We start from the raw sequence: 17,644 nt of genomic DNA, 5'->3' as shown, positions 1-17,644 counted from the left end.
CCATGACCAGGGCGTCTCCACCCAGGCCCTGCTTTGTTGTCACTCGGACCTCACTGCGGCTGTGCTGCCGCCTCCACTCGCCGTTCAGCTCCAGCTGTCCATACGTCCCACATAAAACTGCCCCAAAGACCTGGCCACCCCTAACCGCAGCTCTGTGCACCTGCAAAGCACCAGTCCTCTCCATGCCTCGCAGAGTTCTCATGGTCACATTCAGCTGCCTGCCCCCCTTCCCCCTGCACATGGGTACACACCGCACACCACACAAGTGCAGACGTCAGCTCTGGGACAGCACTGATGTCTGCATCGTTTTCTCCTGAATGCATCCCCAGCACTGGCCCAGGGCCTGATATTCAACATGGACTAAAAAAATAATGCTGAATGAATGAATCAACAAAATGTACATAAAACAGCTGCCGTTTCATCCCTTCAGAAGCTGAAAAAGTCTTTCCATACAGGTCCCAGTGTGGGGGGAGGATAGGAGCCCAGGAGGTGTGGCTGGTAGAAGGGAGGCCAAGTGGGTGCAGCCCTCTGGAGGACGCTGGGCAGCGCCTAGTGAGATGAAATTGTGTGCGTCCAGCCAGGCATGGCGGCTCACATCTGTAATTCCAGCACTTTGCGAGGCCGAGGTAGGCTGATCACGTGAGGCCAGGAGTTTTAGACCAGCCTGGCCAACATGGTGAAACCCACTCTCTACTAAAAATACAAAAATTAGCTGGGCGTGGTGGTGGATGCCTGTAGTCCCAGCTACTCTGGCGGCTGAGGTGGGAGAATCACTTAAACCTGAGAAGTGGAGGCTGCAGTGAGCCAAGATTGCACCACACTCCAGCCTGGGCAACAGAGCGAGACTCCGTCTCAAAAAAAAAAAAAAAAAAGGAATTGTATGCGTCCTAACTCCACACAGGCGTACTCAGCAGAAGCCAGACTGGGGGCGAGGAGTGAAAATGCAGGAACTCCGTCTGCCTGAGGCCACAGAGCAGAGGGTATGGGGGGCAGGGTGGGGCAAGGTGTGGGGCCACAGATGGGAGGGCTGGCCTGGTCCCTGGGGAGGACATGGGAGTCTTACACCAGTGACCAGGACGGGTTTGCTGACGGGCTGCAGGGTGTGACAGAGGTCTGGCAGGGGCTGCGCAGACTCTAAAGTTGCCTGAAAGGAAACAAAAGCACAGCTCCCTGGGCCTTGGACTGCCATTTGTGCTTAATTAGACCCCAGCATTTTTTTTATGGTATTGGGGGATCTGGCCACAATCTGCCTGGGCCGGTGACCCCCTTCCCCCTTCCCATGGGCTTGTCATGCAGGTCCTGTGCCAGGCAGGGCGGACCCTGCATGACCCTGGACCCACAGTGCTCTCAGCTCTACCCTCCTGGCTTCTTACAGAATGGGTCAGGTCTGGGGCATCCTGAGAGCACCCGGGAGGGGCCCTGACCCTCAGTGACATGGGAGGGGGGCCTAGACCCTCTCTAGATGCAGTGCCGCTGGGCAGGAGCAGGGAAATGGCAGGCATTTTCTTCTCCTTCACGAGGCTTGCAGCTCTAGAGTTTTATTTTTATTGCTGCCTTATATTTAGTGGTGAAAGGCTGTCTTAGAATGCAGATTAACCAGCACACTCTTTAAAGGAAATAAAGTGCCTTCATTTGGAAAATCACACATTCACAGATATTTCAATTTTTGCAAAACATGTACTAGCATGTCATGTACTTTACATCAATATTGCAAATTTAATACAAACCACAGTACAAAAAATATTTGAAAGCTTCCTAAAGGCACTGAGAAAGCAGTAGGGAGTTGCATTTATAGTGCATAGGTTTTAAAAATTCAACAAGTTGGTCTAGGTATTGAAAACTTTTTTCTTCCAGTAGAAACTGCAAAAATGTAAGTTGTATTGATCTTCCTTCCATCCCATTCCCACCTCATATCTGACTTTAATACTTTTTCAGCTATATAGGGAAAAGCTACATAAACAGAAAAACATGAACCTGTAATTAGTGCTAACAATGACATTTTAGAGAGAAGTGACACGTCCACACCTTCTATGTTCCATCGTCTTCCCCACTGTTTTCCAAGAGGGTTGTGGCTATGAAATAACGAAAGTGCTGACTTGGGGAGTTTTTCTTGCCACCAGGGAAGGGATGTTGGACACCTCGCTGACCCCAGGCTCTCAGGGCCGCAGCATCATGTGGGGTCCCCACACCACAAAACTGGCAGAGCCGACACCCATGTGCTGAGTGCAGCATCAGCACGGCATGGCCTGCCCGGCAGCAACCCACCATTCAATCTGGCACCTGGCACCAGGAGGGCCTTGGGTGGGGGCGCGTCTAAAGGTCTGGGAGGCTGCAGGGCAGGACATGGTGAAGGAGCCTCCTGGGCAGGGGCTGCCGTCTGTGCTTAAGGAGGCCCCGGTGCTCCTTTGATGGCACTGAAGGGCCCGGCTATAATCTGCAAACACACAGCCACATCTCTGATTCGATCTTTGGGGCCTGGTGTTTTTCCCAGTGACAGCCGTTGGCTCCAGGACACTCAAGACCTGTGATACACAAGACTCTCAGTCACTGAGCTCCCTGCCCTCCTCGGCCCTGAGACTGGAAGAACAGCTGCCACGTTTGGGACCCAGGCAGCGCCCAGGCTGAAGGGAGCTGCTGAGGGCTGAGTTCCAGGACACAGGACGTGGCTGGCCCTCAGGACAGGGAACTCCAAGAGTGGAACATGCATGTTGATTGAGACTTTTTCAGGGATACAGCAGATCTGATTTTTAATTTTTTTGTAGAGACATGTTCTTGCTATGTTGCCTGGGCTGGTCTTGAACTCCTGGGCTTAAGCAATCCTCCCACCTTGACCTCCCAAAGTGCTGGGATTCCAGGCATGAGCCACTGCGCCTGGCCTGCAGGTCTCATTATTAAGGGTGTTTCCATAATCAGCAAAGGAGCTGGGCACTTGGTTAGAATAGGAAGGAAGTGGGAAACTTCTGAAATACCATCCTGGTCTTAAATCCATAAACGCCCCGAGGCCAGAGGTGCGCGATGCTCAGCATGAGAAATGAATAAAGAGGGGCTCTGTGCTAGCGTAGGGCCAAAGTGGGAAGTAGGGGCCAGTCCTCAGGTGCCTGGTCCTCACAGGTGCCTGCTCTCCACAGGTGACTGACCCTTAAGTGGCTGGTCACCCATGGCTGGCCCCTGGGTAGCTCTGTCCCATCATGAGTTAGGCATCAGGTAAGGGAGAGACGGTGGTGGAAAGCCATGAGCACGTCTCACACCCACGACCGCACAGCATGGAGGGCAGCTTTGAAAGGCGCCCCCTGGCTAAGCAGTCAGTGAGTGTCCCCTCGGCAGGGCTTGGGGGTCACAGGAGGCCACCATGGATCTGGGACTCTGGGCTCAGGTGGTTGGCTGTTCTCTTTCAGTTCTGAGAGGAGATCCTTATCCCTATCCCTGCCACATGGGGGCAAACTGTCCAAGAACCAGGCCACTGAGAGGTGCAGGCACTTGGCGTTGGGCAGAAGACCCAGTCCTGCCAACCAAACCTGGGTTTTGACAAACTGAAGGTGCATTTATCAAATGGCTTCAGCATTAAACCAGGGGCTAAGTAAGCACAGATCCCCCAAAGCCGCCGACAACATAGCAGGGTCCACACGGGAGGCAGAATGCACAGTGCGACGGGGTAGTGGGTCCCTCATCCACCGGCTCCCGTGGCTCCTGCCACTCCCAGTGGAGCTGACGTCAGGGCACTGATGCCCTGTCCCTGAGGAGAGGGGCCTTCCCGCCCCCACACAGGTGGACCTCACTGCCCGGCGGTGACTGCTACACCCTGATCCGATGCCTGCACCAACCGGGTGGGGTTCCAGGCCACACCACGGAGGAAGCCTGAACTGTACCAGCAGCTGTAAGTTACCCGGGTTGGTGGATTGGTGACCTTCACTTTCTGACTTACGCTTTTGTATCCAAATTTCCTCCTCTCAGAATATATCGCCTTTACCACTGTTTTAATGCTGTTAATACTTGTCCGTCTTGTCCCTAATTATTCTCCTAGGATGGCAATGGGAACCCTCATTTGAGTGAACCGTAGAGGCAGCCAGCCAGAGAGAAACCCCACAGACAGCACAGTTTCCTGTGTCTTCTCTCTACGTTGTGTTTCTCTGTACTTCCAAACCCGGAGTCTGTGAACTCTGCATTACGTGATGCACCAAGAGGCGGATTAGTAAGAACCGTCTGCGGAGACCCACTGAGAACTCGGGAGATGTCCAGAAGGAACAGGGGCTATCCTGTCAATTTCCAGTCCAGGTCTGGCCTCACACTCTGTCATGGTGCCACACAGTGTGGGACCCACGCTGCCAGCCTCTGCTGCCTGGAACTTTCTAGATTCCTCCATGAGTGGGCTCACAGATCCTTTCTCCACGAGTTGTATTTCTAATTTGCAGTGTGCTGGCCTCTGCAGCACACTGTGGCAATGGGCTGACTCTGCCTGCACAGCACAGGCCGGGAGCTGCAGGTGGCCTGGGAGGGCTGAGCTAGGTAGGTCACCCAACCGCTTCATCCCGACTGTGGACTTGGCGGCCGTGGGACGGGATGATGTTGTCCAGCCGTGATCACTTTCCTAAAGATTTTAATTCCTCAAAGAGAAATACTGTCATGCTTGAACAGATTTATGGCCAGTTTGCATTTAAGAACTATTGGGATATTTTACAAAACTCAGGATACGCTACTGCAAATCCTGCACACACAGACTAGCAGAGTGCGCATGCACAGCTCTGCAAAGCGCGTCTTAGGATGGGCTCTGGCCTGACCAGGCGCAGGGCAGCCCAGCCACTGACGCATCTGAGCGTAGACGGACGGATCTGGGCCTGGGCGGTGGTCACTGTGCTACGGGAGGAACGTGCACTCCGAAGCTTGGGGCGGGACCAGCGTTGCCAAGGCACTTTTGGGAAACATCCCAGGCACCGCTCCCTGGCTGTGAGTAGCCCACGGGGGTGAGTCCAGGGGCTCCCGCTTGACCACAGGGGTGGCCTCAGCAGCTCTGCAGGCGCAGGACTGTTCGCCTTGGCCCCGTGCACAGAGCTGGTGGGGAGGCTCTGGCTGGGCAAGGCCGTGCATGGGCTCCAGGCAGGCACAGTGTGCAGGGTGGAAAGGGGTCAGCTCCCTGCTGCGCCCAACAGTGGCCCTGCCATGAGGCTGAGTCCCCCGCACGCCGTGCCCCAGGTGCGAGATGTACACCTGTTGCCGAGAGTCTGGCTCTGTTTTCAGGTGCATCCTGGTAGGGAAGGTGGCTGGATGGCTCCTGTCACTGGCCCCCAGCCACACCTGGCTGGGCACACAGCCGTCTGCAGCATCCTCAGACCCAGAGTCCTTCTCCATCTTGATGGGCACATCTAGCAGCAGCGTCGGACCGCACAGGTCCCCCGGAGGCATCGGCACACCCTGCAGCTTCACGTCCTCCATGGGATAGCCCCTCGTGGCAAAACGCTGAGCTCCAGGCTGAGGGAGCCGGTGCTGCAGGCTCCCCTGGGGAAAGTGGCAGAGGGGAGGGTGCACCTGGTCCTCACCGACATTCCGCACAGGTCTGCTGGTCCGGCTGGAGTAGGCACTGGGGGATGGGCTCGGCGGGTGAGAGATGGGCGAGTTCCTGAAAGTGCCCTGGACACACGAGTAGGGCAGGCAGGAGCCGCGGGGCGTGGGGCGCAGGCAGGGTAGGTCACTCTTGCTGGGCTGCAGCCTCGGCCTGGCACCATCCTCACCGTGCCTTCCCGCTGTCCAGGGCAGGGGCTTCGTGGGTCCTGGAGTCTCCCTGTGCCCTGTCACTCCGGAGGCCCTGCTCAGCATCTTGTGCTGCTCCTCCTCCCTGTCCCTGCAGAGAAAAGACGGGGCCCATTCGACAGAGCTGAAGACACCAGGTCTGATTGCCTTGGGTGGGGGTCTCTAAGGGAGGTTACTAAATTAGGATGATGCTGAGTCTGCGGGGGCTGCTACACCGACCCCACACTGCACTGTCCCTTCTAACCCACCCAGCAGCCCAGGAGGCCGTGCCAGCACCCCCACCCCCACTGTGTGCCGGGGGTGAGTGAGGAGGGCCCAGGGTGGGGTGAGGGTGCAGGCTTCAGGGAGGTGTCTCTGTGAGGCCTATGCCAGCTGTCCAGTGTCAGCCACACCAGTCACTAGTGCTAGGGGTGGGGAGGGGCGGTGCAAATGGTCCCATGGAACTGCACAGCAGAAAACACCATGTCCAGCAGTTTCTGTGGCCAGGCTCTGTTACTGACCAACAGGACACCACATGCCTTGGGACTGGCACTGCATGACTGTGAGATGGTGACCTGGAGGGTGGGGAGAGACCCGTGGTGCACAGCTGGGCTGGTCAGGAAAGGGGAGGAGGCCCACCTGGGCGGTAGGCAGGCCCTGGGGAGGGAGAGGGAGGAGAGAGGGCTCTGAGCAAAGGCAAGCTCAGGATGGAGTCGGGTGACCCGGGGTCCAGGCGACAGGTGAGTGTGGGTCCCAGAGCCCACTGGGCATCCTCGGTCCCATCATCCCTGGGCCACTGCTGCCCGGGGTCAGTCCTCAGCGATACACGTGACTTCCAGCCCAGGAAGCTTCGTGGGCAGCTCCACAGAGAGCAAGGTTAGCTGTGGCTCGCGTGGTGGTCAAGGCCACCACCGTCTTTTTTTTTTCTTCTTAATCACTCCTCCACCTGCTCTTTGGCTTCCACGGTGACTTAGGGAGCTGCCAGGGCTGGGGGAGGCTGCCTGGCACCACTTACCCTGAGCACCCCTTGGGGTCGAGGACAAGGTTGGGGCTGCCCCGGAGGCACAGGCACGGAGCCCTGGTGGGAACCTGTGCCCATCGGCCAGCGTCAGTCTGTTCCCTGAGCACCAAAACGCCGCTTTCTCTGCTGCTCCTTCCTGTTGGGGTTTAGAGGGGGAGGAAGCCGTCACGGTGCGAGCTGAGGAGCTCCTGGAAGACGGCTGCTTGTTCTCAGCAAGGCAGGACCCGTCGGCTCCTCAGAAACGCACAGACCAGAGCCCAGGAATAGCACTGGTCCACGGCAGGGCAGACTCCGAATCTCTGCGAAATGGCTTCTCTGTGGAAAACGCCGACATCTCCGCTGGGCAGGGAAGCTCTCCAAGGGGCAGAAACACATTTTACCCACGTGGAAAAGATCAGGTAAGAAATGTTCTAAGTACCTGCTGAGTAATTGGGTTCTCCACGCGGTTCCGATTCGCACAGACTGGTGGCGGCTTTTACTCTGTGAGGAACACAGATAACAGCAAGATGACGTACGGATTAAACACGCGTCGATGGTAGAAATTAATAAGGACAGGTATTGCTGTCGCCCCTGAGCAGTGAAGACAGACACAATAATTGGCTCTTGTTTAATTCTTTACAGCACGGAAAGTTATTTTCTCAGCTATAGAGTTACTGAAAATACTAAGTCATGTCACTTTTCAGGCCGATGAAGGGCTAATGAATTTGCTTCAGAAAGTGGAAGGATAAAATCATAGGATGATTTTTAGAGCTTATGTTTTTTTCCTGGATGGCCAGAAAGAAAATACAGTCCATTCTCATGACTCCAGGTAGTAATGTTCCAGAAAGTGAACACTGAGGCGAGTTGGAGACCAACTCACATGGGACACGTGTGTGTACCCACATACGCATCACACTGATCCGAATCTTAAGTCCCAACAACTCACCCTGGTAGATTCTATTTGCTTTTGCTTTTCAAAAGAGAAACAGTAAGTGGCACTGCCCCACCAGCAGGTCCCAGAGTTGAGTTCAAACCCATCTGACTGGCCCCATAGCCACAGCCCCTGCGCTGCCCTCCTCTCTGTCCTCTCGGCACCTCCAGGAGGGCCGGGACCAGAGGCTGAGTGGGGGCCCAGGTATAACACGAGACTCACAATGCCCCATGTATGGCCATGAATGGCTGCAAAGCACAGGGTGTGCTGACGTGGGGGTCCCAGTGAATTACGGTGAGCAGAGGAATTCACAGAATGGGCTTCAGGAACAGGGAGATCAAGATCATGTCACAAAACCCCTGTGGGAAAAGCTGTGGAAGACTGGGTGGCTGCTGGGGGCCACTGGAGGCTGCTGCCGCTGCCTCAGGGCTCTGATTCTGCAGAATGCACCTTGCACCTTGCACCACTGTGGCGCTCAGGACTGGTGGACCACAAGGTGTATCCCGAAAGCTGGCTTCTGAATCCAGCTCAGAGCAGGGTGGGGAGAATTCCAAAAACCTTCAGCGCGTGGGAATCAGTATTCTTGGTTTTCTTCCCCCTTCTGAGTTTGAATAACATGTTTGTTGAGCTGAAGTTGTGTGCCAGCTTTATGTGCCTTGGGCTCCACCCCGCCCTCACAGCCCCACAGGGGGTCTCATCGTCCAGGCCGCTGGAGGAGTGCTGTGACTTTCGGCCCCATACCTGTGCCTGTAATCCCACACCTACGCTCCACCCCAGGGCCAGGACGACAGGGCTGTGCGCACACACAGTGAGGTGGGGCCAGGCCTGCCCTGCCTGGCTCTGACACCAGGGGGCTGCGTCCCCTCTGCTTCTATGGCTGGGAACTCCCAGGGAAGACCAGGCTTGCACATGTGCAGCAGAAACTCCATGGTGACTGTAAGCAGAGGACAGTGTTCCAGGGTTTGGGTGGTCCCTGTAGGTGCCGGAGGACCTGGGCCTGAGCCCTGCAGGGACCCCAGGGCTTTCTGTGTGCCTGTGTAGCATTTACTTCTTTTCCCTTTATCTCTTGCACTTTACATTTCCATCCTTTAAAATAAGGTACATGCATTTAATTTAAAACCTTGCAGAGATGTGTGGGCCTCAGCAGGCTGGCCCATGTCCTGGTCGTCCCTGGAGCTGCCCTCTGTCCACCCTCAGACAGCAGCAGTGAGGTGGGGCTGGCAGGGCCCAGGCAGAAGCCGCTCATGAGCAGAAATGAATAACGAACGTGGAAACCAACGCAGCGTGAAAACCTTCAAATAATGGCTGCTGCTGTCAGACTGCAGAGCTGTCTAAATGGTTATCTTAGAGTGGTCAAAGGTGAGGATGGAACTCACGCCCACAACAGAGAGCACTGTGAGTGCCGGGAAGGCGGCCTCGGGGCCTGCAATGGAAGCCCTTCACGGTCAACCCTGGACACTGAGCCGGCGGCCCCAGAGCCTCCAAGGTCCTCCTTTGCAGGCACCCAGGGAAGAAAGGGCCCTCGGCCATATCCTCTGCATCAGGAAGCCAGCAGGTGTGTGACGGGGTCCTCCCAGAGGGGTCGCAGTGGTGGGTCCTGGGGCTCCCATGGAGGGCACGGGTGTGAATACAGAGGATGCACTGGCCCGTCAAAGGCGCCAAAGAACGGGAGGGACGGCAGCGTGCTGGGTGCTGCTGAGTCCCAGATCTCAAACTAGTTCGGGAGCCTGGACTCTGACAAGGTCAATCGAGACTGCATCTAAAAGAATGAAATTTAATACTAAGGGAAGTTAAGGAATGCAGGTAGAATCCAAAGTCAGACTACAAGGCCACGCACGTCACTGCAACTTAGGATCGCCCTAACGCGCGTGCCACAGCAGGTACATCAGTGAAGCCAGTGCCCAGAACAGGGCGGGGACGTCTCCAGTCCGCACGGCTCCACCTGCTGTGAACGTCCCGGGTGCTGTCCGCGCGCAGAGGAGAAGCATCGGAATCAGGACATATCTGGAAACCATAACCCAGGGGCAAGGCAAATAGAGCAGAGAGCGCTCAGCCAAGACAGGGCCATGGCAACCCCAGGCAGTGAGATTCGAGTCACACCAGGAAGAATCTGTTCTCAAGGTTCTGTCTGGACCCAGCAATGTTTTCTGTGTGGGGTTTGTGCAGCCTCAGCCAATCACTCCTGGGGGCTATGGCAGAGATTCCCACCGGGTTGGGGAGCTGAATTCGATGCCTGCTAAGATTTCTTTCCCACTCGGTATTTGCTACCCACAGAGTGGGGAGGCCATGAACAAAGCGGGCTGCCCAATAGCGGCTGCAGGATCGCAGGGCAGGCTGAGCTGCGCTTGGTTACCAGGGCCTGGGCCTGCAGCGCCGAGTAGGACAAGTCGGGGGGTCTCGGAGTCACAGAGCAGGAGCACCTCACCAACAGCCAGGGACCCGGGGGCTGAGGGCCAGGGGCCAGGGGACAGGGCCAGCCCAGACCACCCCTCTGCCCTGCATTCAGCCCCCGCCCTGCATTCAGCCCCCACCCCACCAGGCTGTCCCAGGAGGAAGTGGCAAGAGCAGTGACTTGCCCACAGGTGGCCGGGGAAGGTGTCCTGCACAATCCTCTGAGAGGAAGTTGGATCTTTGGCATCCTGGCAGCCCCAGCCCTACCTCCCTGGTGTCTTCCCAGCAGGCAGAACACACAGTTTCTATACACACAGCATTTACATCTCTCCCAGCACGCAAGACAGACTTAACGCATTCTAGGAAACTGCAGACATGAATCCCCGAGGGCAGGGGTCCCCAGCCCCCAGCCACAGATGGGTGCCCGTCCATGGCCTCTAGGAGCCAAGCTGCACAGCGGGAGGTGAGCCATGGGCAAGCGAGCGAAGCTTCATCTGTATTTCCAGCCACTACCCATTGCTCGCACGACCGCTGGCGCTCCGCCGCCTGTCAGCTCAGCTGGGCCGTGATTCTCACAGGAGCGTGAACCCTGTTGTGAACTGTGCATGTGAGGGAGGGCCCTAGGTCCGAGCTCCTTATGAGAATCTAATGCCTGATGATCTGTCACTGTCTCCCATCACCCCCCGCCATGGGGCCGCCTAGTTACAGGAAAACAAGCTCAGAGCTAGCACTGATTCTGTATTATGCCAAGTTGTATAATTATTTCATTATATATTACAACGTAATAAAACAGCAATGAAATGCACAGTAAGTAAGGGCAATGTGCTTGAATCATCCTGAAACCATCCCCCCACTCCCAGTCCATGGAAAAATTGTCTTCCACCAAACTGGTCCCTAGTACCAACAAGCTCGGGGACCCACAGGGTGTTTTCTACTTCTGAAAGGCTGAGAAAGCTGTGGGATAGGACTGGCTTGGCCAGGGACGAGGACCAGCTGGAGGGCAGCTGTGCCATTGACCCTCCATCTGCCCACCAGGGACGCATTTCTCCGGCATCTCTTGCAGCCAGGAACCACCTCCACTTGTCCATGGACAGACAGTGCGAAGAGCGGGCAGCCGAGAGGTGGAGAAAGGCAGGGGCCACAGCAAACCTCCCATTCCCTTGAGGACACAGGGTCAGGCCACTTATTCTGAAACTGGTTCTGTAACAGGATGATTTAGGAATGAATCGATACAGGCAACGTTTGGTGCCAGTTTGCAAATGAGTTTGAAAAACATTGTTTCACCTAATCGTTGCTGCCTATGTTGTGTGATGACTTTTACAACGCAAAACTTACTTTATTACTGGCTGGAAATGAAGAAAGAAGACACAGAAAGTACTGAGCATGGAGGCATTTTGTGGTGGCTGCCAGCAGGCACCATGCGGCTGTGAAGGGCGAGTTGTACTCACTTTGCATCTGTGGTGGCTACGGTGTCTGCCCTGGGCTTTGCCCTCAGAAGTGCACTCCTCATTTTCATCTCCGCTGTGGAGGGGAGGAGAACGGGCGCCACGATGCAGAACAGCGACAGTCGCGGGGGGAGCACGGCTCCCGACGGTGCCTTCTTCTTCTGTCCAAACAGGAATTTCAGTTTTCCTTGAAACTGCATCGTCTGGTGTTTTAAAGATAGAGAGGAAGGCGTGTTCACAAAGTGCCCTGGCAAGGTGGTCACAGGACACAGGACTCAAGGATGTGACAGTGGCTGGAATTCACAGGGAGGCAGCTCACCATGAGCGGCTAGGGACAGCAGAGCAGCAGCTGCCAAGCCTGCGACTCCACGGCCTGCGCAGTGATTCCATGTGCTTGAGTCATCCTGAAACCATCCCCCACTCCCAGTTTCTCTGGAGTCGTGGCGACTGCCTTTGATTGACCGGTTCATTCCTGCGTGTGTGCTTGTGCACGTTCATGTGCGCCACGCCATGCACAGGTGGGCATGAATTGCACCTGCGGGACCTGCCACCCACCCACAGCCGGGCCAGCGGCCAACCCTCTGGCAGGAATTTGCAGGAGTGGATTATCTCCAAAGATTGTTTCAGCTTTAACACGCCATTTACAAATTTTGAATTCTTCATTTGTAATGATAAAATTTAGGCACAACTTGGTTTTATTTATCTAGGGTGTACAGTGTGATTTTAAAAGCTAGCAAGTAACCTAGGAGTTTGTTATAAAAGAAAATAAAATATCTCTCTACAAACGGAAGGCTGATGTATCATTTACTTGTTTACCAAAGGCCTTCAGGGGTACTGCCTTCTATGGAAGAATGACCCCACAGTGTGGCTCCACCCCCTCTCTATCCTTATTTCATCCATCTATCTTTCCATCCATCCATCCATGTTTCCATCCATCCATTTCCCATCCATCTGTTCATCTTCCCATCCATTCATCCATCCACCCATCCATTCATCTATCCATGTTTCCACCCATCCATCATATTCCCATCTACCATCCATCCATCCATCCATCATCTTCCCATCCATCCATGCACCCATCAATCTGTCTGTCTAGCCATCCATCCACCCATCCGTCTATTTATCCATCCATCCATCCACCCACCCACCCACCCATCCATCTGTCCATCCATCCATCCGTCCATCCATCCATCCACCTATCAATCTGTCCATCTAGCCATTCATCCACCCATCCGTCTAGTTATCCATCCATCCATCCATCCATCCATCCATCCATTATCTTCCCATCCATCTATGCACCCATCAATCTGTCCGTCTAGCCATTCATCCACCCATCTGTCTATTTATCCATCCACCCATCCGTCTATTTATCCATCCATCCATCCATCCATCCATCCATCCATCCACCCACCACCCACCCATCCATCTGTCCATCCATCCATCTGTCCATCCATCCACCTTTCCATTTGTCCATCTATCCACTCACCCATCCATCTTCTCATTCATCCATCCATCCATCTATCCATCCATCATCTTCCCATCCATTCATCCGTCATCTTCCCATTCATCCATTCACTCATCCATCCATCCATCTTCTCTATCCAACCATCCATCCATCCATTCATCCATCTTTCTATCTGTCCATCCATCCATCCATCTTCCCATCTATCCAACCATCCATCCATTCATCTATCTTTCCATGTGTCCATCCACCCATCCATCTTACCATCCATCCATCCATCCATCCATCATCTTCCCATCCATCCATCCCTCCATCTTCTCATCCATCCATCCACTCATCCACTCATCCATCCATCCATCCATCCATCCATCATCTTCCCATCCATCCATCCATCCATCATCTTCCCATTCATCCATTCACTCATTCATCTATCCATCCATCCATCTTCCTATCCATCCAACCATCCATCCATCCATTCATCTATCTTTCCATCTGTCCATCCATCCATCCACCCATCCATCTTCCCATCCATCCATCATCTTCCCATCCATCCATCCCTCCATCTTCTCATCCATCCACCTACTCATCCATCCATCCATCCATCCATCCATTCATCTTTCCATCTGTCCATCCATCCATCCACCCATCCATCTTCCCATCCATCCATCCACCCATCCATCTTCTCATTCATCCACCATCTTCCCATCCATCCATCCACCCATCCATCTTCTCATTCATCCACCCACTCATCCATTCATCCATCCATCCATCCATCTTCCCATCTATCCAACCATTCACCCATCCATTCATCCATCTTTCCATCTGTCCATGGATATATTAAACAAATAATAAACACCTGCTGTGTAGCACTCACATAATTGGTGTGGGGGATTCAAGGCAGTGGTGTGCTGGAAAATGTTTAACATCTAGCTCTCCGGGGGAAAACTTCCCATATATGCAGCGTTTGCTAATTTCTTTAGTATAAATATTCCCAACACGGCTGACTTCAAGCTCCCCAGTTAATTTCAGCCGAATCTCAAAGACTACCATTTTCAGCTGGCCCTGTGGCATGAGGGAGCTTCCATGACACCCGCATTGCCCAGACTGCACCACTTAGGGTGGAAGCTGGGAAGAGCTGTGAGATCCTGCAGAGTCTTGGTATGTTCTCTGTCAATACAGGAGCCCTTTATGGTGCTGTGGATGAATGGATTTTAATGGGAAAACAGAATCAGACACTTATTCGTATAAACCTCATTGCAACATTTAGCGTCAATCTAATTTCTCTGGCTTATTTCCTCCATTCAGTTCTTTGACAATTTCATTTTAAACTATATTCCACTGGCTGCACAGTAAAATCCTTCCAATTTTGTGTCATCTAGAAATAAGAGTTTTTAATTAACCATGAATTAGTTATATAATTTTTTAAAATGAACAACATTCCTTAGCCAATAAAAGTAAGTATCTTAATTTCCACAAAATATAGAACAAAATACCAATGGTGAAACCCCGTCTCTACTAAAAATACAAAAAATTAGCCGGGCGTGGTGGCGGGTGCCTATACTCCCAGCTACTTGGGAGGCTGGGCTGAGGCAGGAGCATGGCGTGAACCTGGGAGGTGGGGCTTGCAGTGAGCTGAGATCGCGCCACTGCACTCCAGGCTGGGCAACAGAGCGAGACTCTTGTCTCAAAAAAAAAAAAAACTTTATTGTCACTAGTTACCTAAATGAAAGCTGTGCCCTGGGGCATGTTTGTGGCAGCAGATCTAGGGCCTGTGGAGAGCTGGTCCTTCCACCAGGCACCCAGTGGGTGGGAAAGAGACAGAAACAGGCAGACCCACAGGTGCCTCTGCCGTGGGGATGGTCGGCACCCGAGGTCCCCAGGAGGTCATGGGTCCACATATGGGTGGAAAGCTGAGCCCAAGGGGCCTGCCCAGCTAGGGTGCTGGGGTGAGAGGGCCTTGTGGCATTGAATTGCAGCCAGGAGACAGCAGGGGCCACCACTGGGCCTCTCAGGGGCCGTGACCCAGGGTTGACTGTGCTGCGACCCAGGGGAAGTACAGTGCCTCAGGGGTCTGAAAGGTGGGCAGGGGTCTGGGACAGGGTGGGAGGCCTTTGCCCTGACATGTCCAATGGGGAGGATTTCTCTGATTCAATGAGGAGCTGGAAGAAGAAATAGTCAAATAGCACAAGTGAAAATCCCAAGTATCCGTTTGCAAGAGAAGAGGGTGAAACCAAAAAGCTCAGCAGAAGCCGTGGGCTCAGCCACTCATGTCAGCCACAGCCAGAGGCTCTCCCAGCTTGCCAGCCCTTGGCAGAGGTGGGGCACATTTTAAAAAATATTTTAATAAGTTACAAATAAAGAAACTACTAGAGTATAAACCTACTGCAGAGTTTTACATTTTCATCGACCTGGCTTATCCACCACAGCAGGCCTCACAGTTGACTCATCACGCATCCCCTCGCATGCTCAGAGCCGTCAAGGCCCCATACCATCCCAGCGTGCACAGAGCTCAGCGCCAGCCCTCGCCCCTCTACCAGGGACACGTGGGTTAACGCCCCCACCTCCTCTTGCCCTCTGTTTCCTTCCGCCCCAGGGCAGAATGCACCCCAGATGTCGGGAGTCCCCTGCCAGGGGCCCACACACTCACCAGGAAGCCCGAGGTGCTGTCCAGCAGGCAGCGCACACGGCAGATGAAGCAGCGGGTCAGGAAGGCTGAGTACTCGGTGGGCGCGCCTGCTCCCCACTCCTGGGCCCTGAGAAGCCTCCCCAGGATGGCGTCATCTCCTGCAGACCATAGTGGCCAAGGGGCGTGGTGGTGGGAGAAGCCAAAACACACAGGTCACACGCACAACTACATGCGCAGAGCACGCAACAAACACACCCATGGCTCTCATATGCAAGGTCATGTAAACCCTATCACCGCGCGCTCCTCATGCGCCCAGCATCCTTCTAGACGTCGCTCGGACAAATTTTGCCTTCATCATCCCTTGCCTTTAAAAACATCGTTTTTAGTACATGCGCATGCACAACGATGGACCGATGGTTTCATCTTGCTTGTTTTTAGCTTTATAAAAGGGTCTTCCATGTAGGTGCCTGGGCTTTGCTGTTTGATTTAAGGTCAATCATACTGTCACATGAGGTGGTGGTGGAAACTTTTCGTGAATTATTTTAGGCTTCTGTGGATATATGCGAGAGAACCCAGGAGTCACCCTCTGCACAGGACCCCAGGCAGGTGTCGCCTCTCCTCAGAGCCCAGATGCAACTGTCCCAGCAGAGCCCCTGCCTGTCATTGCCTGTCAAGGAGCTCCACACCTGCCAGGCTCATCTTACCAGTCAGAGCCACAGGGAGGTTGGGGGCAAGCCCTGTGCAGAGGTCTTCTGTGAAAAGGGGCAACCGACTCTGAGTAGCAACCATCTTTCAGGGACTTTTATCGGATAACTCTAGTATGAAGCAAAGAAACTTCCTGGCAGATATGAGACTTGAGGGGAGTTTGCAAAACAAGAGGCCAGGACTGCAGCTCGTGATGAGGTGACAAGAATGGCGGTGACCTCAAGCCTGGCAGAGCCCAGGCAAGCAACCAGGAGTGAAGCACACTCGAGCCACACGGAGCTGGTGCAGCCCAACCAGAGGACAGCGAGGGACACAGGAGGAGGTCTCTGAAGAAAGGTGAAATGTGGCGCTAAGGTCAATGTGGAAGGCAAAGCACACCAAGAAGGCACGACAGGGTCATTTCCAGAGGCAGTGACGTGTTATGTGACCTGCTCTAGGTTTTGGTGACTCACTTGGACCCCAGACACCCACCTGTCTCCAAGGGCGGGGGCTGCCCAAACACCACCTGGGGAGGGTCCATGGCCCAGTGGAGCTGCCGGCAGAAGTCCTGGCGGTCGTCCACGTGGATGTAGTCGTAAATGTTCTGGTGCATGACGTCTGTCTGAAATAGCGCAGCAAGGTTATTTCAGCCTTACCCCAAGTGGCTTTACACACTTTATTCCACTGATGAGTAACCGAAAAACTTCCACTCCACTTGTCAAAGCAAGTCACAGTCACAGGGAAAGAATCCCACTGAAAAGACAGCACTTGACCCCGGGCCCCCGCTCCCTCCTGGGAAGACGCCTGTCTGAGTTGCCTGGAGCACCTGCCCATCCGTCTGCCCACCAAGTGGTGCCCACATCCAGCCTTTGAGGGCAAGCGGGAGGCTAAGAGATGGGCATCTTCTGGGCCACAGACACTGTGGGGCCAAGACATCCACTTTCCTGTCGACTTAGACTCTTTGTGACTCCGTTTCCCATCACTTCACATCTTATGGTTGGTGGTTTCCTCCTTCCTGACACCCAGGCCTCAACCTTCACCCACTTTCATGAAGTCTCAAGGACCATTCACAGGCCTCTCTCTAGTCCGCTCTCCTTCCACCTGCTCAGAAGCAAATCTGGGCCTTGACATAGAGGCTGACCCTCACAGGCACCCAGGGTCCATGTCCGGCGACAGAGGCTGACACTGTGTGCCACGAAGACTGACTTCAAGGGGGACCCAACTGTCACCACTGCCCGTGAGCGTGTCTGCGCCTGAGGAAGGCCGGCCATCCCACCGCCCTCTCCCTTCTCCTAACTGAAGAAAGTCAGGCATCTGCACCTGCAGCCTGGCCCGCACACTCCCACCCCGCCCCCGAATAATTAACCCTGCCAGGGGCTGCTAG

The 17,644-nt window shown here is 54.4% G+C and overlaps 1 protein-coding gene across 3 annotated transcripts in view; it reads right to left on the bottom strand.

Moving 5' to 3' along the window:
- Positions 1-1,607: 1,607 nt before the first annotated feature.
- Positions 1,608-17,644, bottom strand: part of AHRR (aryl hydrocarbon receptor repressor) — a 113,550-nt gene continuing 97,513 nt past the window's right edge. For 2 of the 3 annotated variants that reach the window (XM_073993025.1, XM_065546034.2), the window contains exons 5-10: positions 16,753-16,882; positions 15,598-15,734; positions 11,492-11,691; positions 7,161-7,222; positions 6,737-6,878; positions 2,745-5,833 (exon numbers count right to left, since the gene is read on the bottom strand). In XM_073993025.1, coding sequence (XP_073849126.1) covers positions 4,852-5,833; positions 6,737-6,878; positions 7,161-7,222; positions 11,492-11,691; positions 15,598-15,734; positions 16,753-16,873 — 1,644 coding nt within the window. In that variant the 5' untranslated portion in view covers positions 16,874-16,882 and the 3' untranslated portion in view covers positions 2,745-4,851. Of the gene's footprint in view, positions 5,834-6,736; positions 6,879-7,160; positions 7,223-11,491; positions 11,692-15,597; positions 15,735-16,752; positions 16,883-17,644 lie in introns of all 3 variants that reach the window. The other variant, XM_015451168.4, reaches the window with a different exon arrangement.

The sequence above is a fragment of the Macaca fascicularis genome, chromosome 6 (genome assembly GCF_037993035.2).
Source record: "Macaca fascicularis isolate 582-1 chromosome 6, T2T-MFA8v1.1".
In the NCBI taxonomy this organism is placed as follows: domain Eukaryota; kingdom Metazoa; phylum Chordata; class Mammalia; order Primates; family Cercopithecidae; genus Macaca; species Macaca fascicularis.
This window is presented reverse-complemented; position numbering and strand designations above follow the sequence as displayed.